The sequence below is a fragment of the Anarhichas minor genome, unplaced genomic scaffold, assembly GCF_050575085.1.
Source record: "Anarhichas minor isolate MPS153535 unplaced genomic scaffold, ASM5057508v1 ptg000018l, whole genome shotgun sequence".
Classification (NCBI taxonomy): domain Eukaryota; kingdom Metazoa; phylum Chordata; class Actinopteri; order Perciformes; family Anarhichadidae; genus Anarhichas; species Anarhichas minor.
Window position 1 is genome coordinate 11,708,229 of NW_027466464.1, and position 18,101 is coordinate 11,726,329.

At 40.0% G+C, this 18,101-nt stretch overlaps 1 protein-coding gene and 1 long non-coding RNA gene across 2 annotated transcripts; one reads left to right on the top strand and one right to left on the bottom strand.

Moving 5' to 3' along the window:
• The first annotated feature begins 1,393 nt into the window (after positions 1-1,393).
• Positions 1,394-8,158, top strand: LOC142952741 (uncharacterized). The gene is made up of 3 exons (XR_012954710.1): positions 1,394-4,325; positions 5,477-5,603; positions 6,843-8,158. It is a non-coding gene; the product is annotated as an uncharacterized LOC142952741 (long non-coding RNA).
• Positions 2,295-16,678, bottom strand: LOC142952739 (fibronectin type III domain-containing protein 4-like). Its single transcript, XM_076094642.1, has 7 exons — positions 16,597-16,678; positions 10,230-10,345; positions 6,830-6,931; positions 5,467-5,569; positions 4,663-4,752; positions 4,100-4,266; positions 2,295-2,436 (listed from the first exon to the last, which is right to left on the bottom strand). Exons 1-7 carry the CDS (start codon positions 16,676-16,678, stop codon positions 2,395-2,397), a joined length of 702 nt encoding a protein of 233 aa, XP_075950757.1. The 3' UTR covers positions 2,295-2,394.
• Positions 16,679-18,101: the final 1,423 nt, after the last annotated feature.

Genomic DNA, 18,101 nt, shown 5'->3' on the forward strand with positions numbered 1-18,101 from the left:
GGTTCCATCCTTGTGAGATGCAGTGGTATGTTAACATGCCAAACAGTAGACTATCCTTTCTGATCAAATAGCTCAGAGTGACAGAAGACCTGAGGTGCGTGTGTTTTAGTTTGATTATTATGAGGTTGACGTCCAACACTTAAAATGAATAAGTCAAACCCACAAAGATCATCCTTCGACATGCTATACTATGACTATTTTCGAAATGCTATGACCTTTTTCGACGTTCTATACTTTGACTTTTTTCAGAGGGTTGGCTCTTGGCTTTAGGCTTAAACTATATTGAACTATCAACATCATCATTGTGAGAAGTCTTAATCTTGAGATGTTGTCCTGAGGGGGAAATAAATGTCGGTATTAAACATACCGATAAGTGAAATATCCAGTGCAAAAACACTGCTCAACCTGGATATTTGGAGCTCTTTGTGATTTACAACACCTCTGGTGTGACTGAAGGCACCAGGGTTTCTTTAATCTTGTCTAAAATGTCATATTACTGGCTAAATTATCGATCTATGTTTGCAGTTTGCAGGACACAAGCTGCATCTGATAGTCAAGAGCCATGTGTTGTCCACATATTACATACGACACCAACATATTAAGAATCTTTTCATTTTTGCACAAAAATTTGTTACATCGACCTAAAACTATATCTATTCAACCTTGTCAGCACTTTTGAAAACACTGATATACAGCTTCATTAATGGTATGTGATATTGAGAACACAAATTGATGTCTTTCTGACACAATTCCTTTAAATAACAGCATTTGTTTGTTTGCAGTTCCTTATGATTCATACCCAACTCATGAACATTTTAAAATCTCTGAGTTTGTCCTCATTGAAATGTTAATTCCAGAAAAATGCCTATCTACTGTATGTCTACATGTAAAACTACATTATCTACTTACCTGTTGGTCATCCTGCATGCACTGATGAAATGATCATTTATTTCATTTTTATTGAAACTGGAGAATACAGTCAGAAATTATAATCAGACACTTGATCCACGAACATAATCTTTGTTTAGTTTCAAGTTACCATCATGTAATCTGGAGCAACACAAATAAAGGAAATACAATGAAAATAAAAAAGATAAAAAAGTTTGATTTGACCATGACAGAGACAATATATATTGTAGCTTTCAATGCACTTTGCATTTTCAAAATCACTGGTATGAATGTGGTACATTCAAGAAAGAGCTGTCAGTGATAATGACCCATAAACCCCATCATGTATGTGAACAGACTGCTCCCTCTTCAGGCCAAGATTTCTTCTACATCCCAATAATTTACTGAAGAAAGGGGGCAGATGCATTTGCTTCCCGATGCGCATCGAACCTGGCTGATCTGGTGAGAGTTGACCGACATGACGTCTCATTCAGTAAGTATTAATTATTGCAGTTTTAGGATATACCTATCAGGCAGCAGAGTATAGGAGAGATGCTTTTTTTAGATGCTCAGACTTCTCTTTCCTGCCGTAATTTATTTAATTTATATTATTTTACAACTTGGATTTTTGTGGCCTGAGATCCTGCAGCAGCATTGCTAAAGCTGAGTTAATGTTGACCATAGCAGCCTGAATTATTATACTCTGACCCTGTAGTTTAAGTGATTTACAATTCAACAATACCAACCCAAAAAACATATAGAGAAAAAAATATATTAAGAAGCTTGATTTGCAGCTGCTGCATTTAAACTCACACAATGCAGGCTGGAAAGTATGCTTAGTCATCATAGATTGATTAAAAATGTCATGACTTTAACTAAATGCTAAAATTATGACTTGATTTAATTGAAGAAAATTTAGTGTAAAATGAATCATCCTATACATTAAAATATGTATTTCCATCATACTTAAATTACCACTACTTTAAATTTAAACCATGTACATATAATACACTTGTTTTATTAATTAGGAGACGAAAAACACAGATGATGAATTAAAATGTAGAAAAAACTAAATATTTGGAATGTAACCACACACACACACACTTGACACACAGAGCTTTTGAATTCATTTGAGACCGACATGCAAATATTCACAATTAGTCTTTAAAATCAGAGGGTTAATAGAAATAAAAAGGACATGAGTTTGGCTGCAGGGCAGAAGTCCTCGAGCTGAACTCCTCCTTGAAAACCTGCATGTGTTAATGCTGCCGTCTTCTGCCACTAGAGAGCAGTAGTCATCCATTTACTCCACAGTTTCATTTGCATGGAGCATTTCATATTTCCCCCATATTTTACAATAATTTAGACTCTCAGTCTAAATCTATAAATTCTTCATCTGTCATGATAATCCCACTGATGTTCCTCAGGCAAAAGTCGCACATCACTGACTCCGTCCGTCCTGCGCTGTACAGCAAGATGTCGAGTCTCAAAGCCAAACACCCAAACTCAGACTCTAATGATGCTGATGGAGGAGGAGGCTCTGTGGAGCTAAAAGAGAGAGAGGAGTACATGAGTCATAAACAGAGAGGGTCACATATATGAACATGACTCATAAACCTCAGGAAGGATGTGTGTGGGCCTTATTCACATGCAGCGCCACATGACCTCATGCACATTATATACGACGTCTGTTAAAGATTTATGAGCTAATCGATGACCTGTGCAAGCTTGACATTTCACACCGGCTCAGTTGAAGTTCTCACTTGATTGTATTCAGGTTTTGGCTGGAAAAATAAGAAATAATTCTTACTTTGGGGAGGATGATGAGGCACTCCTTGTTATCAAGGCACCCAGACTTAAAATGAATCATGTTTGGCACATCTTGTTTTGTTCTTGTTTTCCACTTGTCTCTGCCCTGAGGCAGCTTGTGCCAAAACAACAACTTTTTAATGGATTTTTCCTCAAAATCTGACATCGTTCTTCATTAACATGCATCCTCACCACACAGTTTAAGCATTAATTGCATTTTATACCCAATTTATGTAATTTATCATTGTCCAGTTTAATCTCTAACCTTGTTACATCATCATAAACTTTATTCAAACGTACTTTCTTTAAAATTCAAGCAGAGATGCTTTTCAAAGATACCAAATACATCAGGTCGAATTTGGGTGAAAATGATTTACAAATATACAGAATTTATAAAGAGTTATGATATAGAGTGGAAAAAGATGATTTTTCCTATCTTAGAGCTACTTAAGGGGAAAGATGAAGACATTAAACGGTTAATAATCTCTTGTCTCAAATGCAGCTCATTACATTAGAGCTGAAGTGATTCGAGGAGTAATTTATGAAGATGAAGAGACAATTAGTCAGCAATAAACGACTCATCATTTAAGTAACTGATTAACAAAATCTCATCAAGGTTATATTTGGTTATTAAACCACGCTTTAAGTTTTACAATATACAGTACGGGTACATTTTCACTCCGTCACTGAAAGACTGCCACCAAAAGCAATGCAAAATTACTACGTTTCCAATTTAGACATGCACAAGCAATGAATGTAGAATACAGCCGTCTCATCTGCATATAAACAATATAACATGAAGACGAAGGATACTTTCCTTTTCAAGCTGCAATGTGTAACATCTGGCCACATGCTGCAAACAAACAGTGGTGAACACTTCACCTCTACTACTGGGTCCATACAATCTAAATGTAGTTATGAAATAAAAGCCAACTACTTAATATTTAATACCATAAACAAACTATCAAAACAGATCCTGTACCTTCAATGTGATTGATCAGCCCTCGTAGCAGATCTTGTATAAGTTTTATAAAACACATTCTGATGTTCATTGATTTTTCAAAATGACCCCTTTTCATCTTATGAGAACTGAGTGATTTGCTCCAGCTGACTGACTGGTCTGACTCTCCTCAAACTCCGTCGTCTCACTTTGACTGAGCATGTCACTGATTACACAGCAACAACCCAACAAGTGCTCCCTGTTCCCTGCCTGCTGGTTTTATACTGAGCCATGATGGCAGCAGCTCTGGTTGCTAGGAGATCTGTGATGGAACTACAAAGGCTCTTTAGAGAGGAAATACTCCTGATCGTGCATTATAGAGCGGTGCTACAACAAAATGGAGAATGGAGGCGATGGAGAAGAAGGTGTGTTAATGAAGTTCAGGGAGAAGAAATCAGTCACCCTGCTGCTGCGTACGGCTCCGTTGTGGTCGATGGGTGAGCTGCCGGCTGAAGTGCTGTAGTAGGGAGGAGGGGCTCGCACCAGCGGCCTCTTGGCTTTGTCTTTGCAGCTGTTGGAGTCGTTGTCTTTGATGATGTCATACTGTCGGCAGAAGAGGGCGATGACGGCTGGGGAGGAAGATGATGAAGACGTGGAGGGCAGGAGAAAGAACACAAAGAAATGAACAGTCAGTATACATCCTTACTGTACCTATACACAAGCTAACATATTTATATGACTTTGAAAGCAGCATTTGAGAATATTTACAAACCAAACAATCAATTGATAAATTTTGAAAATATTCAGCACATTGATGCATTATTAAAACAGTTAATAGTTCAAAATGAGCTCCACTTCAACCAACTCCAACAGTAAAATCCTGCTTTTACATGAATGCATGAGCCATACTAATCTAATGATAGAACATATAGTAGAACAGTCACAAAGGACTTTTTAAATTAATAATAACAATACTTCCTCCACCCCTGATAAACACACACACGCACACACACATCCAGGCGGACCTGCCCACAGCAGCAGCACAGTGGTGATGATGAGCAGCTCTCCCGTCTGTAAGTGAGGAGTCATGCCCAAACCTTCCATCGCCGGCTCATCTGAGGACAAATAAGGACAACTTTATCGAATTTATTTGTGAATGAGCATACAAAAAAAAGACACAAGTATAAAGTTACAAGTCTTTCCCATTGTTGACATGAAATATATAACGGTCCGACAACAAAACATTGTCTCTGTATAGAAAGTATCAATGCTGCTAGTAATAGTAGTGCGCATGGATATAATTATAAAGTATGGAAACATACACATTTATTTGAACAGAAGGATAAAAACTAAAAATTAAATAAATACGAAATACGCTTATACATCAATAATTAAATAACTAGCAGCTAAATAATAATAAAAATATATACAATACAAAATGACAGTAAATAAAAAGCCAATCATGTTGGAAGTGGTGCAAATAAAAATGATACAAATAAAAAAAGTTCATATGAGAAAAGAATTGTGTGAAAAATACCTGCAGAAAGGCTAACCTTTTCCCCTGTTTCCAATCTTTATGCTAAGCTAAGCTAACTGGCTCTCTCAGAGCGAGAAAGCCAAAGAGCATCAAACTTTACTTCTTACCTTACCTCAGGAGGAAGATATAAGTACTGCACTAATAGTCTTTTTAGTTTAAAGAGGGAAGATATGAAAGTACAAGATTGATGGAGGTGAAGTTTTTTCCTGTTTTCCTCTTAAAATAAATAAGTTAAAACGTAAAATAAATGTGTATATACAGTATATAGATGTGTGTGTGTGTGTTTATTTACTGTGGTCCAGGACTCCGGCTGGATAATGATCACTCTTCTCCAGAGTCCTGAAGTGGACGGCACGGCTGGGCTGGCTGTCATCCTGCGGCCCAACAGACTGCACCTAAACCCCCCAAAGAAAGATCCAGTTTCTTTAGGTGAAAACATGAAGCACTGCTCATACGTTTCAGGAAGCGTAGTTGGACTTCTCTACAGCTCAACACTGGGTACATTCCCAGCTGACATTAGCTGAGGATTATGTAACGATGACAAGAAACTGGCTTGCGAGGGTATATTTAGCGAGCAAATGGTGCTTTGGTTTTTGGGCGGGATCATGAATGATCAGTGGCGGACGCGCAAAACTGTAAATGTAGAAGCAGACTGAAAGCTTGGAAGATAAAAGAGGGAATAAAGATTTCAGCTAAATACTCATTTGGGAACATTTTCAGCAAAGCAAAACATGAAGCAACTCGCAAGAAATAAAGTTTGATGAGGTGTTTTTCATTCAAACTGATTATCAAGATTCTTCTAGCAGCTACAGTACAGTTAGCAGAAAATATTATATTCAACAATTATACAGGGAGAGAAATCCAGTAAACTAAAGCAAATTACAACATTTTTTACAAATGTCCCTTAATTAATATGAAAATATCCAAGAGTTTGTCCTTCTAAAAAAAAACAAAAAAACTTCTCAATTTCAATTGGAAGTTTGAGCTCTGCAACCCGTCCCTAAATGACCAAATCCTTCACCAAACTCCATTAATAAATTCTCTTATTTTACCGTCCTCTCATCAGTGCATTGCTCACTGACTCTTCTAAAGGACATCCGCCTGCTGGCGAGCACATTTAACTGAGTCCTCCAGCTGAAGGACAATCTGTATCTGTCTGTTAAGCTTTAATGGATTCTAAAAAGTTTAATAGAGTCATGATAATGGAGTCACTTTAGATACTCTTCCTTAAGAGGGTAGCTGTAGTTTTTGCTGGCTTTTGATTCAAGAAACCATGAGCTCTATAAAGAAAATGTTCTGTTAATTAAACACAGGGGGTTTAAGAATAAAAGTTAATTTCTAAAATGCAGTTTATCATCAATGAGGTTCCTCAGTTGAATGTGTGCTTTTCCTCAAAACTATTTATCAGCTTTTTCCAGACTATTTAATAATGTCAACTTTTATGTTGTCTAAGAATTTACAGGATATAAACCTGCTTTATGGTAAACTATCATTATTAAATCAGGTATCTACTGTCAGCCGTACCCTTATATCTGCTCTTCTTAAACATGACAACAGATCAACCCAAACTAGAAGAGCCGAGGCAGCTTCCTTAAGAGATATGTGTCTGTGTGTGTGTGTGTGTGTGTGTGTGTGTGTGTGTGTGTCCGCCTCACCTGGACGCTGTAGTGTGTGTCCTCGTCCAGATCCCAGAGCACACACCAGCGGCTGGACGTGTTCACCTCTCGGATGGAGCGCTGCATCAGGCCGTCCTGCCTCTGGAACAGATGAAGGACATGTAATGAAAAGCCGCTGCACCGCTGTTCCTAATTTAACATCATTATTTCCACATTTCAAGACAGACGCCATGAATGCAAATTGAATCCACCAGCTGTAACGAGCCGCTTCGCTTCACTCGTATAAATTCAGCTCAAACAGCTATTGTCCCACTGGGAGGAATTAGGTCTGCAGGCAGGTAGCACCACCAATCATCATTTGGAAGAAACAGAAGAAACACATGTACAGACAGAGATACTCTGCTGGTGCAAAAAAAAAAGTATTTAGGACAGAATTCATGCGCAAACATCATTGTTCTACACTGTGCCGTACTCTGAGACGGATTCATTTTAAGTAGGGGAGACAAACAGTTGCCTTTCTACACATCCAGCAGTTATGGAGCAACATTATCATTCATTTGGAGTCGTGTTTCTGTCCACCTCGTCTAATGTTCTCTCTCCTTTAGCTCTGCTTTAGGGATATCCGTCTCTCAAGCTGCTAAATGCTCCTCTGTTCACCAGCTGTAGTCTCTAGTTTTGCTTGTGTGTCATTTGTTGCTGGGCAGGTAGCAGACAGTGGATTGTAATGAAAAACGACAGTATGAGAGCGGCCACCATTTATCTAACGGTTTTATTCCACTCGATAAAAGTCTATACGATCCAGCCAGTGGTGGGTGATAAAGTCTAGTTTAGAATGAGACACAAGTTAGTAAAACCTGAGGAGGAGTCAATAAATAAGACGGCTGGCAGAGCGTCAGAGTGGTGTCTCCTGCTGCCGGGTCACAGAGGCAGCTTTAATAGTCCCGCAGCACTAAAAGACCATAATATGTATCATACAGTATATCGTTATGTTGATTAATACCAGTAACTCAGCTGCAAGATTCTCTCATTTTAAAATAAAGACCACAAATCCTCCAAATTTAAATAAATGCAGCTGAAGCAGCTGGCATTAAATCAGAAGTGAATGCTATACAAACGTTGTGTTATTAGTGTGCTAAATCTACTATGTTTACTTTACTTTTAGTAGACGCGATACTGCATTATCTCTGACTGAATTCTAATGAGTAACAGTAAATATTCATAAATTCAATGTTTGTGTTTTTATCGGGAACATTAGTGAAGGAGGTGAATCTCTTTGTTTACATCCTACAGGTAGAGTGATGTGAAGGCAGCCTGCATATCTCCTGAGAGGAGGATTAAAAGACATCCTTCCTGCTGCTCTAAGATGTATTCCTCTAAGTCTCTGCTTCTTTAAGTTTCCCCGTGTCGTTTTTAAAAGACAGTAAAATGTGTCTTCTGTGAGCCCTGAAATCTAGAGGTCAGGACAACGTTTGGTGACAAAGCTATTTTTAGGTGAAGAAAGAAGTCGGCAGCTTAATGTATTTCTGCATCAGATAAACAAACCACTTGTCTCTGTCACAGGCTGACAGTTTTCTTCTTGTAGCCGGTTTAGAAACACGCCGCCTGTAGACACAGCATGGATTTGTTTAATCAACGTCCACCGACACAGTAATCATCAATTAACCTTGGGATAGTTTGGGATTTATGCTTCAGAAACAGGATTATTGTGCATCTTAAATACACTATCTCAAATTGGGTTACTTCCTCTCCGTGTGTGTGGTTGTGTGTGTGTGTGTGTGTGTGTGTGTGTGTGTGTGTGTGTGTGTGTGTGTGTGTGTGTGTGTGTGTGTGTTTGTGAGAGAAAGCGCTGTTGCGTAACGTGTGAATCTCAGCAGCCGGAGCTTCTGGGAGTTGGAACAACTTCAGATGAGTGAAGCAGCTCTTTGTCTCACTCGTCCTGCTTCTCCTTCACAAACAGAAGGCTCAGCTTGTTACTGAAACAAAGTGTGTATGAAATAATCTCCTGCAGCGAGCCGGTATATGCGAGTCCAAACCAATCCTGCAGACTGACACGAGATCAGTGCTGTTTGGTTTTTACACCTTAAAAGCAGAATCCTGAAGAAATGCATGATTTTATATAACTGCATCTAATATTTTCAGCCCTTATATATATATCTTCACCCTCACTAAGAGCCACTTCTGATGACTAACATCCTGCATGGATACCTGCTCCATCACCTCCCCTATTAATATTTGAGTAAGGATTTTACATGAGAGCTTTCTGAGGTTATGGCAGGAGATGTTTTACATCCCCATCCTGGTTTCTTGCAAATGCCACGAGGTTGATGGATTCCGAGTCAGACGTGAGACGACTTAAAAAAAAGAAAAGAAAGAGAAGAGCCGTTTGGCACCGTGGATGTTCCTCCTGTGAGACAAGTCCTGGCCAAATCATTTCCACTAATGGAGACGACTCCCACTCAGAGATGAGCTAATGTCTGACTCTCCTCCTGCCAAAGTGTGGGTGGTAAAAACTGATTAGAATGAACCGAGCTGAGTTAGCAGCCGGGGTGTCAGGAGATGTGAGACGGACAAAATGTGGTGATATATGAGCAGAACGATACGTTTCCCAACCAGATGTACTTTAACCGCAGTACAAAGAGGGTGCTGAAGCCTCTGCAGCTGCCGGGGGACTGTGTTTGTGCAACTAGTGTAAAAAATAGAAGTTTGAAATCCAAGTAGTTCAGATGCAAACTTGACCAAACTAAATGATCAATTGTATGAAAACATAATTGCTTTATATAATCAATATACATCCAATGTTAAGTTGGAATAAACCACTGGTCTATACCGTGTTTCTTATTTTAAATTCACCAATTCCATGACCAATATTTGTGAAGTCTTTCTTGCTAACTGGATACTTAAGTTCCACTTCTTCTTTTGGCTGGAAATGTTTGTAATCAGGAGATTTGTTTTTTTATCATCACTACAAAAAGTACCGACGTCAACCTGCAGCCGGCCTCCACATTAACCCGCTTAATGAATGTATTCCTCAGACGCTATGAAAGGAGACAGCTCAAAGGTTCTGGCTTCATGAATGACGCAGCATTTTAAAAAGCTAAAGCTGATCACAAAACAATACATAATTCAACTTCAAGAAAGCTGTTTTCTAACCCTGAGCATGACAGCGATCCAAGTTTTCTGGGTGTTCAATTCCGAAATGATATCGCTTCAATCCGTTTCCCTGCAAATTGAATTGTCCGTCAACCAGAAGAGAGCGCAGGGAGAATCTGACTAGAGACAGATTAACTCATTATTCCAAGCTTTTTGAGGATTAAAGCAATTAATACAAATCCGTCTGTGAGCTCATTACCACAGATAGTAAATGTTCTCACACACACACACACACACACACACACACACACACACACAGAGAGAGAGAGATGCTACAACTTCACAGTACCTGCTGTGAGATGGAGTACCCGATCACAGTGTCCCCCTGAGGGACGTTCCAGGTCACCATGGCCGAGTGTGCCCTCAGCTGAGTCACCGACACATTCACTGGGGCTGCTGGCACAGCTGTGAACACACACACACACACACACCCAAACACAAAGGTATTACTTATTAAGGACGGTCAGAAGCACCTTTAGAGTTTACACTTTGAGTTTGCGTCCTGCCGCAGCAAAGAAAACTCTACTGCAGTTCCTGGAAAGACACCACATGGCCAAAAGTGGACACGCCAACATTATACCCATATGGACAAATCTGCAGCTATAACAGCCCCCTCCATTCTGGTTTCAGGCTTCAACCAGACGTTGCAACTGCACATTCAATTCAAATTTCCCCAAAATGTCAAACTAACAATCTACAAAAGATTTAGGCTGGTGTTTCCTGGTGCAGAAAATATTATATTCAAAAATTATACAGGGAGTGCAGCGTCCTGCTTGAGAGCAGGACGCTGCACACACACACACTGTACTTCCCAACCTGAAGGCTCATGTTAATGGTCCTCTGGAGGCTAGTTAGAACCGACCGGAAACCTGAAGTGTTCGCTGAGAGATTTAAACCATCAGTAAACGCTGTGACCTTCGCTGAGAGGAAGGGACAGAGAAGGTAAAGAAATATTAAACAATAATCTACTATTACTTTTATTTTGTTTTTCATGAGGAAACAGTTGGTAATTAAGAAGGAAGAAAAGATGGAAAAGAAGGGGAGTCAAAAAGAGAAGAACTAAAGGTTATAGATAGGATTGAAGACATAACTGTCTTCCACAAAACAAAGAAGGAAACCGTCTGAAAGATAGAAGTAATAAAGATGGACAAAAAGGGCATAAAACAGCAGCCAATTAGGGCATCGAGGCTAAAAAAAGGACTTTGCATTATGACGTATTATAGTCCAATGGAAATCTGATTTCTCTTCACGTTTTGTGTTCAAATGGAAACACAAAACTACATGGCAATGAGAGCTCAAATTAAGAGAACATCTTCACCAATTTGACATCACATAGCTGCAAAAAAACAAGCAAATACAGAAACGCACTGCGTGTAAAAAGTGATTCACTCGGCTGGAACATGCTTGTTGTTGCCATGGTTTCAGGCTCATTGATGAACTCCTGAATCCAGAAACAGCAAACACAGAAATGACAGCAGCATGGCTTCCCTTTTTAAAGAAAAGGCTGCTGGAGGAAGCAGCACTGACACCAACTCTCCAAACATACAGACTGAAAAAAGAGTAGCAGAGCGAAAGCATCCAGTCGGGCTCTGTGGAGAATGACCGTGAATGTCAAGCTCATCTCAGGCTAACAAGCTAACCACAGCTCCTTATGCAAGCCAGCCTTCCTCTGCTCCCTGCAGGACACGCTGGCCAACAGTGGTCCAGCCATCAATCAACATAGTTCCTCTGATACTGCCGCGCAAAATAATCAATACTCTGTGATAGAGAGCATCGAGTTCTTTTAATCTGTCTGTGATTTCCTACATTTCCCAGAAACCCCTTTTGACAGCACAGAGGAAGGCTTATGAACCTGTTGCACTCAGCATGTGGAGGTGGAGTAAAAGAAAGTGGGAGGCTTTTATTTTGGTCAGTTGAGAAAAAGCAATATTGTTGACTACCCAATGTGTCCTGTGGCTGCGATGCATGTTGATCTATATTTCCTGAGGCTGTGGGCGTAGAAATTGGCCACTGTGCTGATAAATTCCTGTCCGTGTAATCACTGAATGTCTGTGCTGAAAGAGGCTCCTTGATTCCGTGGAACCGCCCTGAAGCCTGTAATTCGGAACTCAAATTCTCCATTTCTGAATTATTTTCTGAAATTGAATGCTGCACTATTTGGCCAAAAGTATATGAACACCTAAATATTACACCCATATGTGATTGTTGAACATCTCATCCTAGAGCTTTAGGGCTCAACTTCTAGAGAAACATCCTGTTGTTGGTTACGTTTGTACGGTGTGCATATTAGCAGTCTGTGGCAAATAAACACAGACTGCACTAACAGTCTAATTCATGTGAACATTTGCTAATGTAACAAACACCCTCTGTCCTAAGACCCTCGATTCAGATGAGGAAACCCCCTTTAAACGAGTGAAAAATGGTTTGAACACCCTCTAATGCAATGCAGCTACATTCTGTCCAGATTCAACCGTCGTCTGGCTCACAGTCGGTGTTCCAGTTCATCCTGAAGGTGTGTGATGGAGTTGAGGTCAGGTCAAGTTCTTCCACATCAAACTAGGAAAATGTCCAAGTTTAAAGAGGGAATGTTCTTCCACAAACTGTATTTTGTTTCAAATATCATCGATATGCATGTCTGCATACTTTCGTTAGTACATCTAATCAATCATCACAGGGGGTTCTTTTTAGGAGGATTGTTCCTTTACGGAGAGAATAGAGGACACGTTGACATAAAACATCAGTGTATATAGAATAAATAATCCCATCCTCCACCTACACACACATTCAAAACCATGTTCCCTCGTCTCTGCCAATGATAGCTAAGATCCCCCTCCTACTCCCATCACGTTACGGCTGCTAAATCCCAAACGCTTTCATCTGCCAGGGCTGCAACGGAGTGCTCACACAGTGAATAGACTTCTGCAATTACATTATACACACCAGGAGAGGAGATGAGAGGGGAGGCTTAGGTGGAGTCAGGAAGACAAGAGGGAAAGAGATGGAGATGAGAGAGGAAGAGGAGGATGAAAGATGACAGGAATATGACATAACAATTATTATTAATAGCAATTATCTTGGGCAGATACCAAGAGATGGTGGGTGAATTTTCAATCTTTTGGTTTTTGAGAGAAAAGACAGACGAAGGGCAAAGTGAGATGGATGGACGGAGAGGGAGGATAAAAGATCAATGATGGAGGGAGTGGTAAGAGATGGAGAGAGGGTGGAGGGAAACAGGGAGGAGAATAGGGATATTGATTAAATACAGCGGTTCAATGGATTTAAGAGCGAGCAACACACACACACACACACACACACACACACACACACACACACACACACACACACACACACACACACACACACACACACACACACACACACACACACACACACACACACACACACACACACACACACACACACACACACACACACACACACACACACACACACACACACCTTGTCCTTGTTTGTCCTTCATATTTTCAGCTGGTTTGTTCAAATTATTTTTTCATGCCCATTCATTAATTTTTTAACATTTCAGGACACATTTAGCCACGTTTCCAGTCTATAATTGTTCTATTTTAAGACAAATTTGTGATTCTCCTCTTAAATTTAATTATACAATATATAATATCATCATGAAGTAAATGCCAGATTTAATCCACAAATTAAACCAATAGAGATATTTACTACTCTATAACTCATACAAGCAGATGAGGATTTTTTTTACATTATTTTATCAAATAATTTTAGTACGAATGAATAAATGATTTTGTCAATATTTCCATTAAAAGTCCATTTTGGTTTTATTCCACCAAACAACAGTTTTTTCCATAATATCTCAACCTTCTCACAGGAAATGACAGCTGAAGCTTCAGCGCTGTTTTCAAATGCATCATCTGTAGTCTACACAGAGGTCTTGCTAAGAAATTGGAGCTGAAGTTCAACCGAAAACTCCATATTTCCTAAATAAATGTGGCTTGTCTTTTTTTCAAACACATGCACACACACACTCACATTGTGTTTGATCTTTCCACACAATGCTCTATTCATTAATTCTACTATGAGACAGACCAAAGCTTCCACCAAACATACATTTTCTTGTCAAATCCAACTGTGTTTCTCTGCAGCTCCTAGCAACACAACAATGACAGCGTCTCCACCAGCGACAAAAACAACAACAAGCCTCGAGACAGCCGTTGTTTACATCGTGTGTCTCTGACGTAAGACTCGAACCGTAAATCACAGCCAAGTAACAGTTTGCTGATGAACTCAGACAGTCCAATCTGGCTAATGGCTTCCTACCTTCTCTGGGACGGGTGGATGCTGGAGATACAGTAACAACATGTACATGCTGATTAAGATACAGTATGAACATGGGCCCCTAACCCTGAGACAATATTTAATATTTAATTGTTTTTGAGTTATTTTAAACAGAGGTTCTGGCCCCTTGGCCCACTCTGTAAATCCTTCCATGACTGTGATCATATACTGGTAAAACATGACATGATCAGATTTTTAATTCTTGTTTCATTTTCTGCAAGTCAAGTGAAAGTTAATGACCACATTATGCAAAAACATTTTTGACCTGGACCCAGATGTCAGCAATTGAGAATTTAAATTTGCTCTCTGCCGGTTAAGTTTAGTCACGTTCTGCAACAACTCATCAAAGCGATGCTGCAACTCAGGTAGAAGAAACCCCCTAAAAGGAGACACAGGGATCATTGCAATCGTCAGGTTTGCAGGGACGATCAGAGTCAACAGACGATAAGAATAAGGACAATCAACAATGAGAGCAGCAGTGATGTGAAGCAGAGCGGAGCAGAAAGGCAGCCCTCCACTCGTGAATAAAGAAGCTCTTTGCCCTGCTTCTTTTCAATAAAGACCTCCTGTGCTCCCCGACGTGCCGCGAATGTTCAGCTTCCGTCTTTCAGCTCCTTCTCCAAAAAACATTGGAGAACTTTTGTTCTGAAAACGAACAGCTCTCGTCTCGGTTTTCATCTCGGAGCAGTGAGACGTAACAGAGAAAAGTCATGAAACTATTCTGTGAGTATCACAGAATTGTAATGGTGTAAGTATTTCTCATCCACGTTGGCGTAAAAGTTTAAACTAAAAGTTCTTTGAGTTTTTACATCTAAACTCCAATGACAACTGGGCCAACTCAACCGAATGGAGCTAAATGTTAACTACTGTCTTCAGAGTCAACAATGATTCATGACTCTCAGATGAATATCACATGTTCAAGTGCAACTCAAAAGTACAACTTCCCAAATCCTTCGCACCGTCAAAATGTAGTTTGCAATACCAGCACAGCAAACATCATATCATAGACAATAATGCTACTCATTCATTATAGTCTCCAACATGCAGTAAATACCATTATTATTAAGAATTAAGAAAAGTTGAGTTTCAGTGTTGTCCTGCAGTGATGCAGAGGCAAACAGATCTGCTTGGTGAGGCTGAATATGACCGCAAGTTATTGTTGAAAGAACAATGTTTCCGAGTCAAAATCAGAAATGATTTCAGGTAGAAATACCGTGCTAATAAATCTGTTCGTCTTGCCTTTCATAAGATTTTCTACTGATTTATGTACCAAACAAGACAAAGCTTTTCCCCTCCAGTTGTTTTTCATGAATGAAAATCCTCATTAAAGCTGAGGCAGAGAGCAGCAGGATGCCGAGTTAACATGAGATGTTTATGTCATGTGGGGAAATATAAAGGCTTCATTGGCTGAATCAATACAGAGCCTCGTAAACGCAAATTAGCCGCCTCTATGATCAGCCAAACAGAAGCTGGTTGATTTGGCTTCGTTTGCCAAAGGCTGCTTATCATCAAAGCTCGTATGAAGATTAAGAGAAGAGGAATCTCAGGAGTGATGATTTAAGTGCATTCCTCCTAATTAAAACAGGCCAGGGAGCCAATCTCCTGCTCGACAACAGCTGTCCTTCTCGTTGAAATATACGGCGTGAAAACAGTACACCCCCCCATCTCACACACAAACACATGAACATGCAACAACACATTAATGGCTGTATATTTTATGATTTTATGAAAATGTCTTCATCTTGAAAACAGCATCCATATGCAGGAAAACCACGAAAACAAAATGTCTAAATATTGAGAAAAAGACCAAGCAGCTTGTGAACTCTGAAGGTGGGGATACTTTCCCTCTGATTCACATTAACGTCCATTTTCTTGTTACTGGTAAACATATAAATTAGGAACAGGACGTTATTGCTTCAGAAACACCTGAATGATGACCTGCAGTATTTACGGATTCTATTAAAGCATATTTATGGTTTTTGAAAACGATATTTATGTCAATATTTCAGGAAAATGATAATTTCACTTTCTCATGAATATTTGTTATTTTATGAGAGAGGTGGTTGGAGAGACAAACAAAAACAAATTACGATGCATTTCAGCAAATATGTTAGTAGACAATTGTCTGGTTTACTAATTTGATGAGGTTTGTATTTTTCTAATGTATTTTTGCACATTTTAAACACACGTGTCTTATCCTATACAAAAGCCCTTCAGTATCTCAGTTCAGACAGATGTTTGCACCTGGAAACGTTGTGTCTGGACTTCACTTTAAAGCCACACTGACACTGAAGATGAGAAGTTGAAAATATACAAGAGTGAAGACTCACTGGCTCCGACCAGCCCCGGTGTTTGCCAGCAGGTCAGCAGCAGCAGCAGCAGCCCGAGGTCCAGGTGAAGAGACGCGGTCATAACCTTCTCTGTCCTCGCGCACGCACACGCGCGCACCTCTGGCTCTTCTGCACGCCTTCTCCTCTTCCCTTCCCCTCCTTTAACTCTCCTGCGTTTTACTGGAAGTTTCCCCACAGGGTCACCACTGTTCCCACACCATCTTCATCCTCAGCGCCCGCACTGCTTCCTCTCTCCTTCTGCGTCAGTTTTATTCACAACTTGCACAAAGTAGGTCAGTGGTATGCAGCTGCGAAGTCAAATATGATGAATGGAAACGCGACGACGCAGCTCAGTCCCCCTCGCGCAGCATAATCCCGCAGCCTGCGACGCTAACAGGTAGTTCTCTGCATGCATCTAGCGGGCTCGGTTTTGCGTCAAATCCGCCTTTCTCCGCGGCAGGTGGAAGGTCGCGGGGGTTTCAGCACCGCGGACAGCGCTCCGGCAGATCGGCTGTCATTCTAAGCGAAGCCAGAATAAATCTTCTTTGTTTGAGGATATAAATAAATAAATAAATATATATAGGGTGATATTTATAGGCGGGAGACGCAGGAGCGCAACGGTGGTCCGTCTCATCCAGCTCCGGTTCAATCTGACAGAAGCCTGGAGGATCAGAAAATGTCTGTCCGCAGGAGCTTCGGGTAACTCCTTCAGTCAACACACACGCATCCTCAAACACACAAACACGGTAGGCACGCACGAGACTGACGTTACAAATCCTGTCACTACACTGAGGAGGGAGGAAGAGGATGAGAGGATGGTGGTGCGGATTTCATTACCCTGAACTACCTGGCAACTGTTGATTATGTAATCAGATTACTTTTGACATGCCGTATTGGAATACAATAATCCATCAGTGTTGCATTAACTGAGTATTAAAATACTTGTCCTCAAGATGGAAATATTTTTTTATTATCTGATGGATTATCTCCTCTTACATCGTCAAAGAGACAAAGACTCCTTCCTCAGGCAGCTGACGACGTACCATGTTAAAAGACACCCTTTACCATGCTGGTGTTGGGTAAGCATAAAGAATCTTGTAAATTGAAAAGTCCCAAAAAGGAACTTTAATCAACCCTTTACTCATCTCACGACCCCTCAGATTTATCTTTTACATACAAAACATACGATGAACTTATAAAACATGTTGTGTTTTATACATTAAAGTATGAAAAGTAACAAACAATTTAAGATTAATTCAATGGAGTAAAAAGTACAATATTCACCTCTGAGATGTAGAAGTATAAAGCAGCATAGAATGGAAATACTCCGTAAAGTACCTCAAATTTGTGATTAAGTACAACTTACTTGCATTCCACCACAGTGCATACTTGATAAAATCTGCAGTTTTTGTCAAGAAATCAAGACTATTTACAATTTAACACAAGAGAATGATGCAGAATATCTGCAACTTCACGACATTACTGTCAATCAAACAATAATCGTC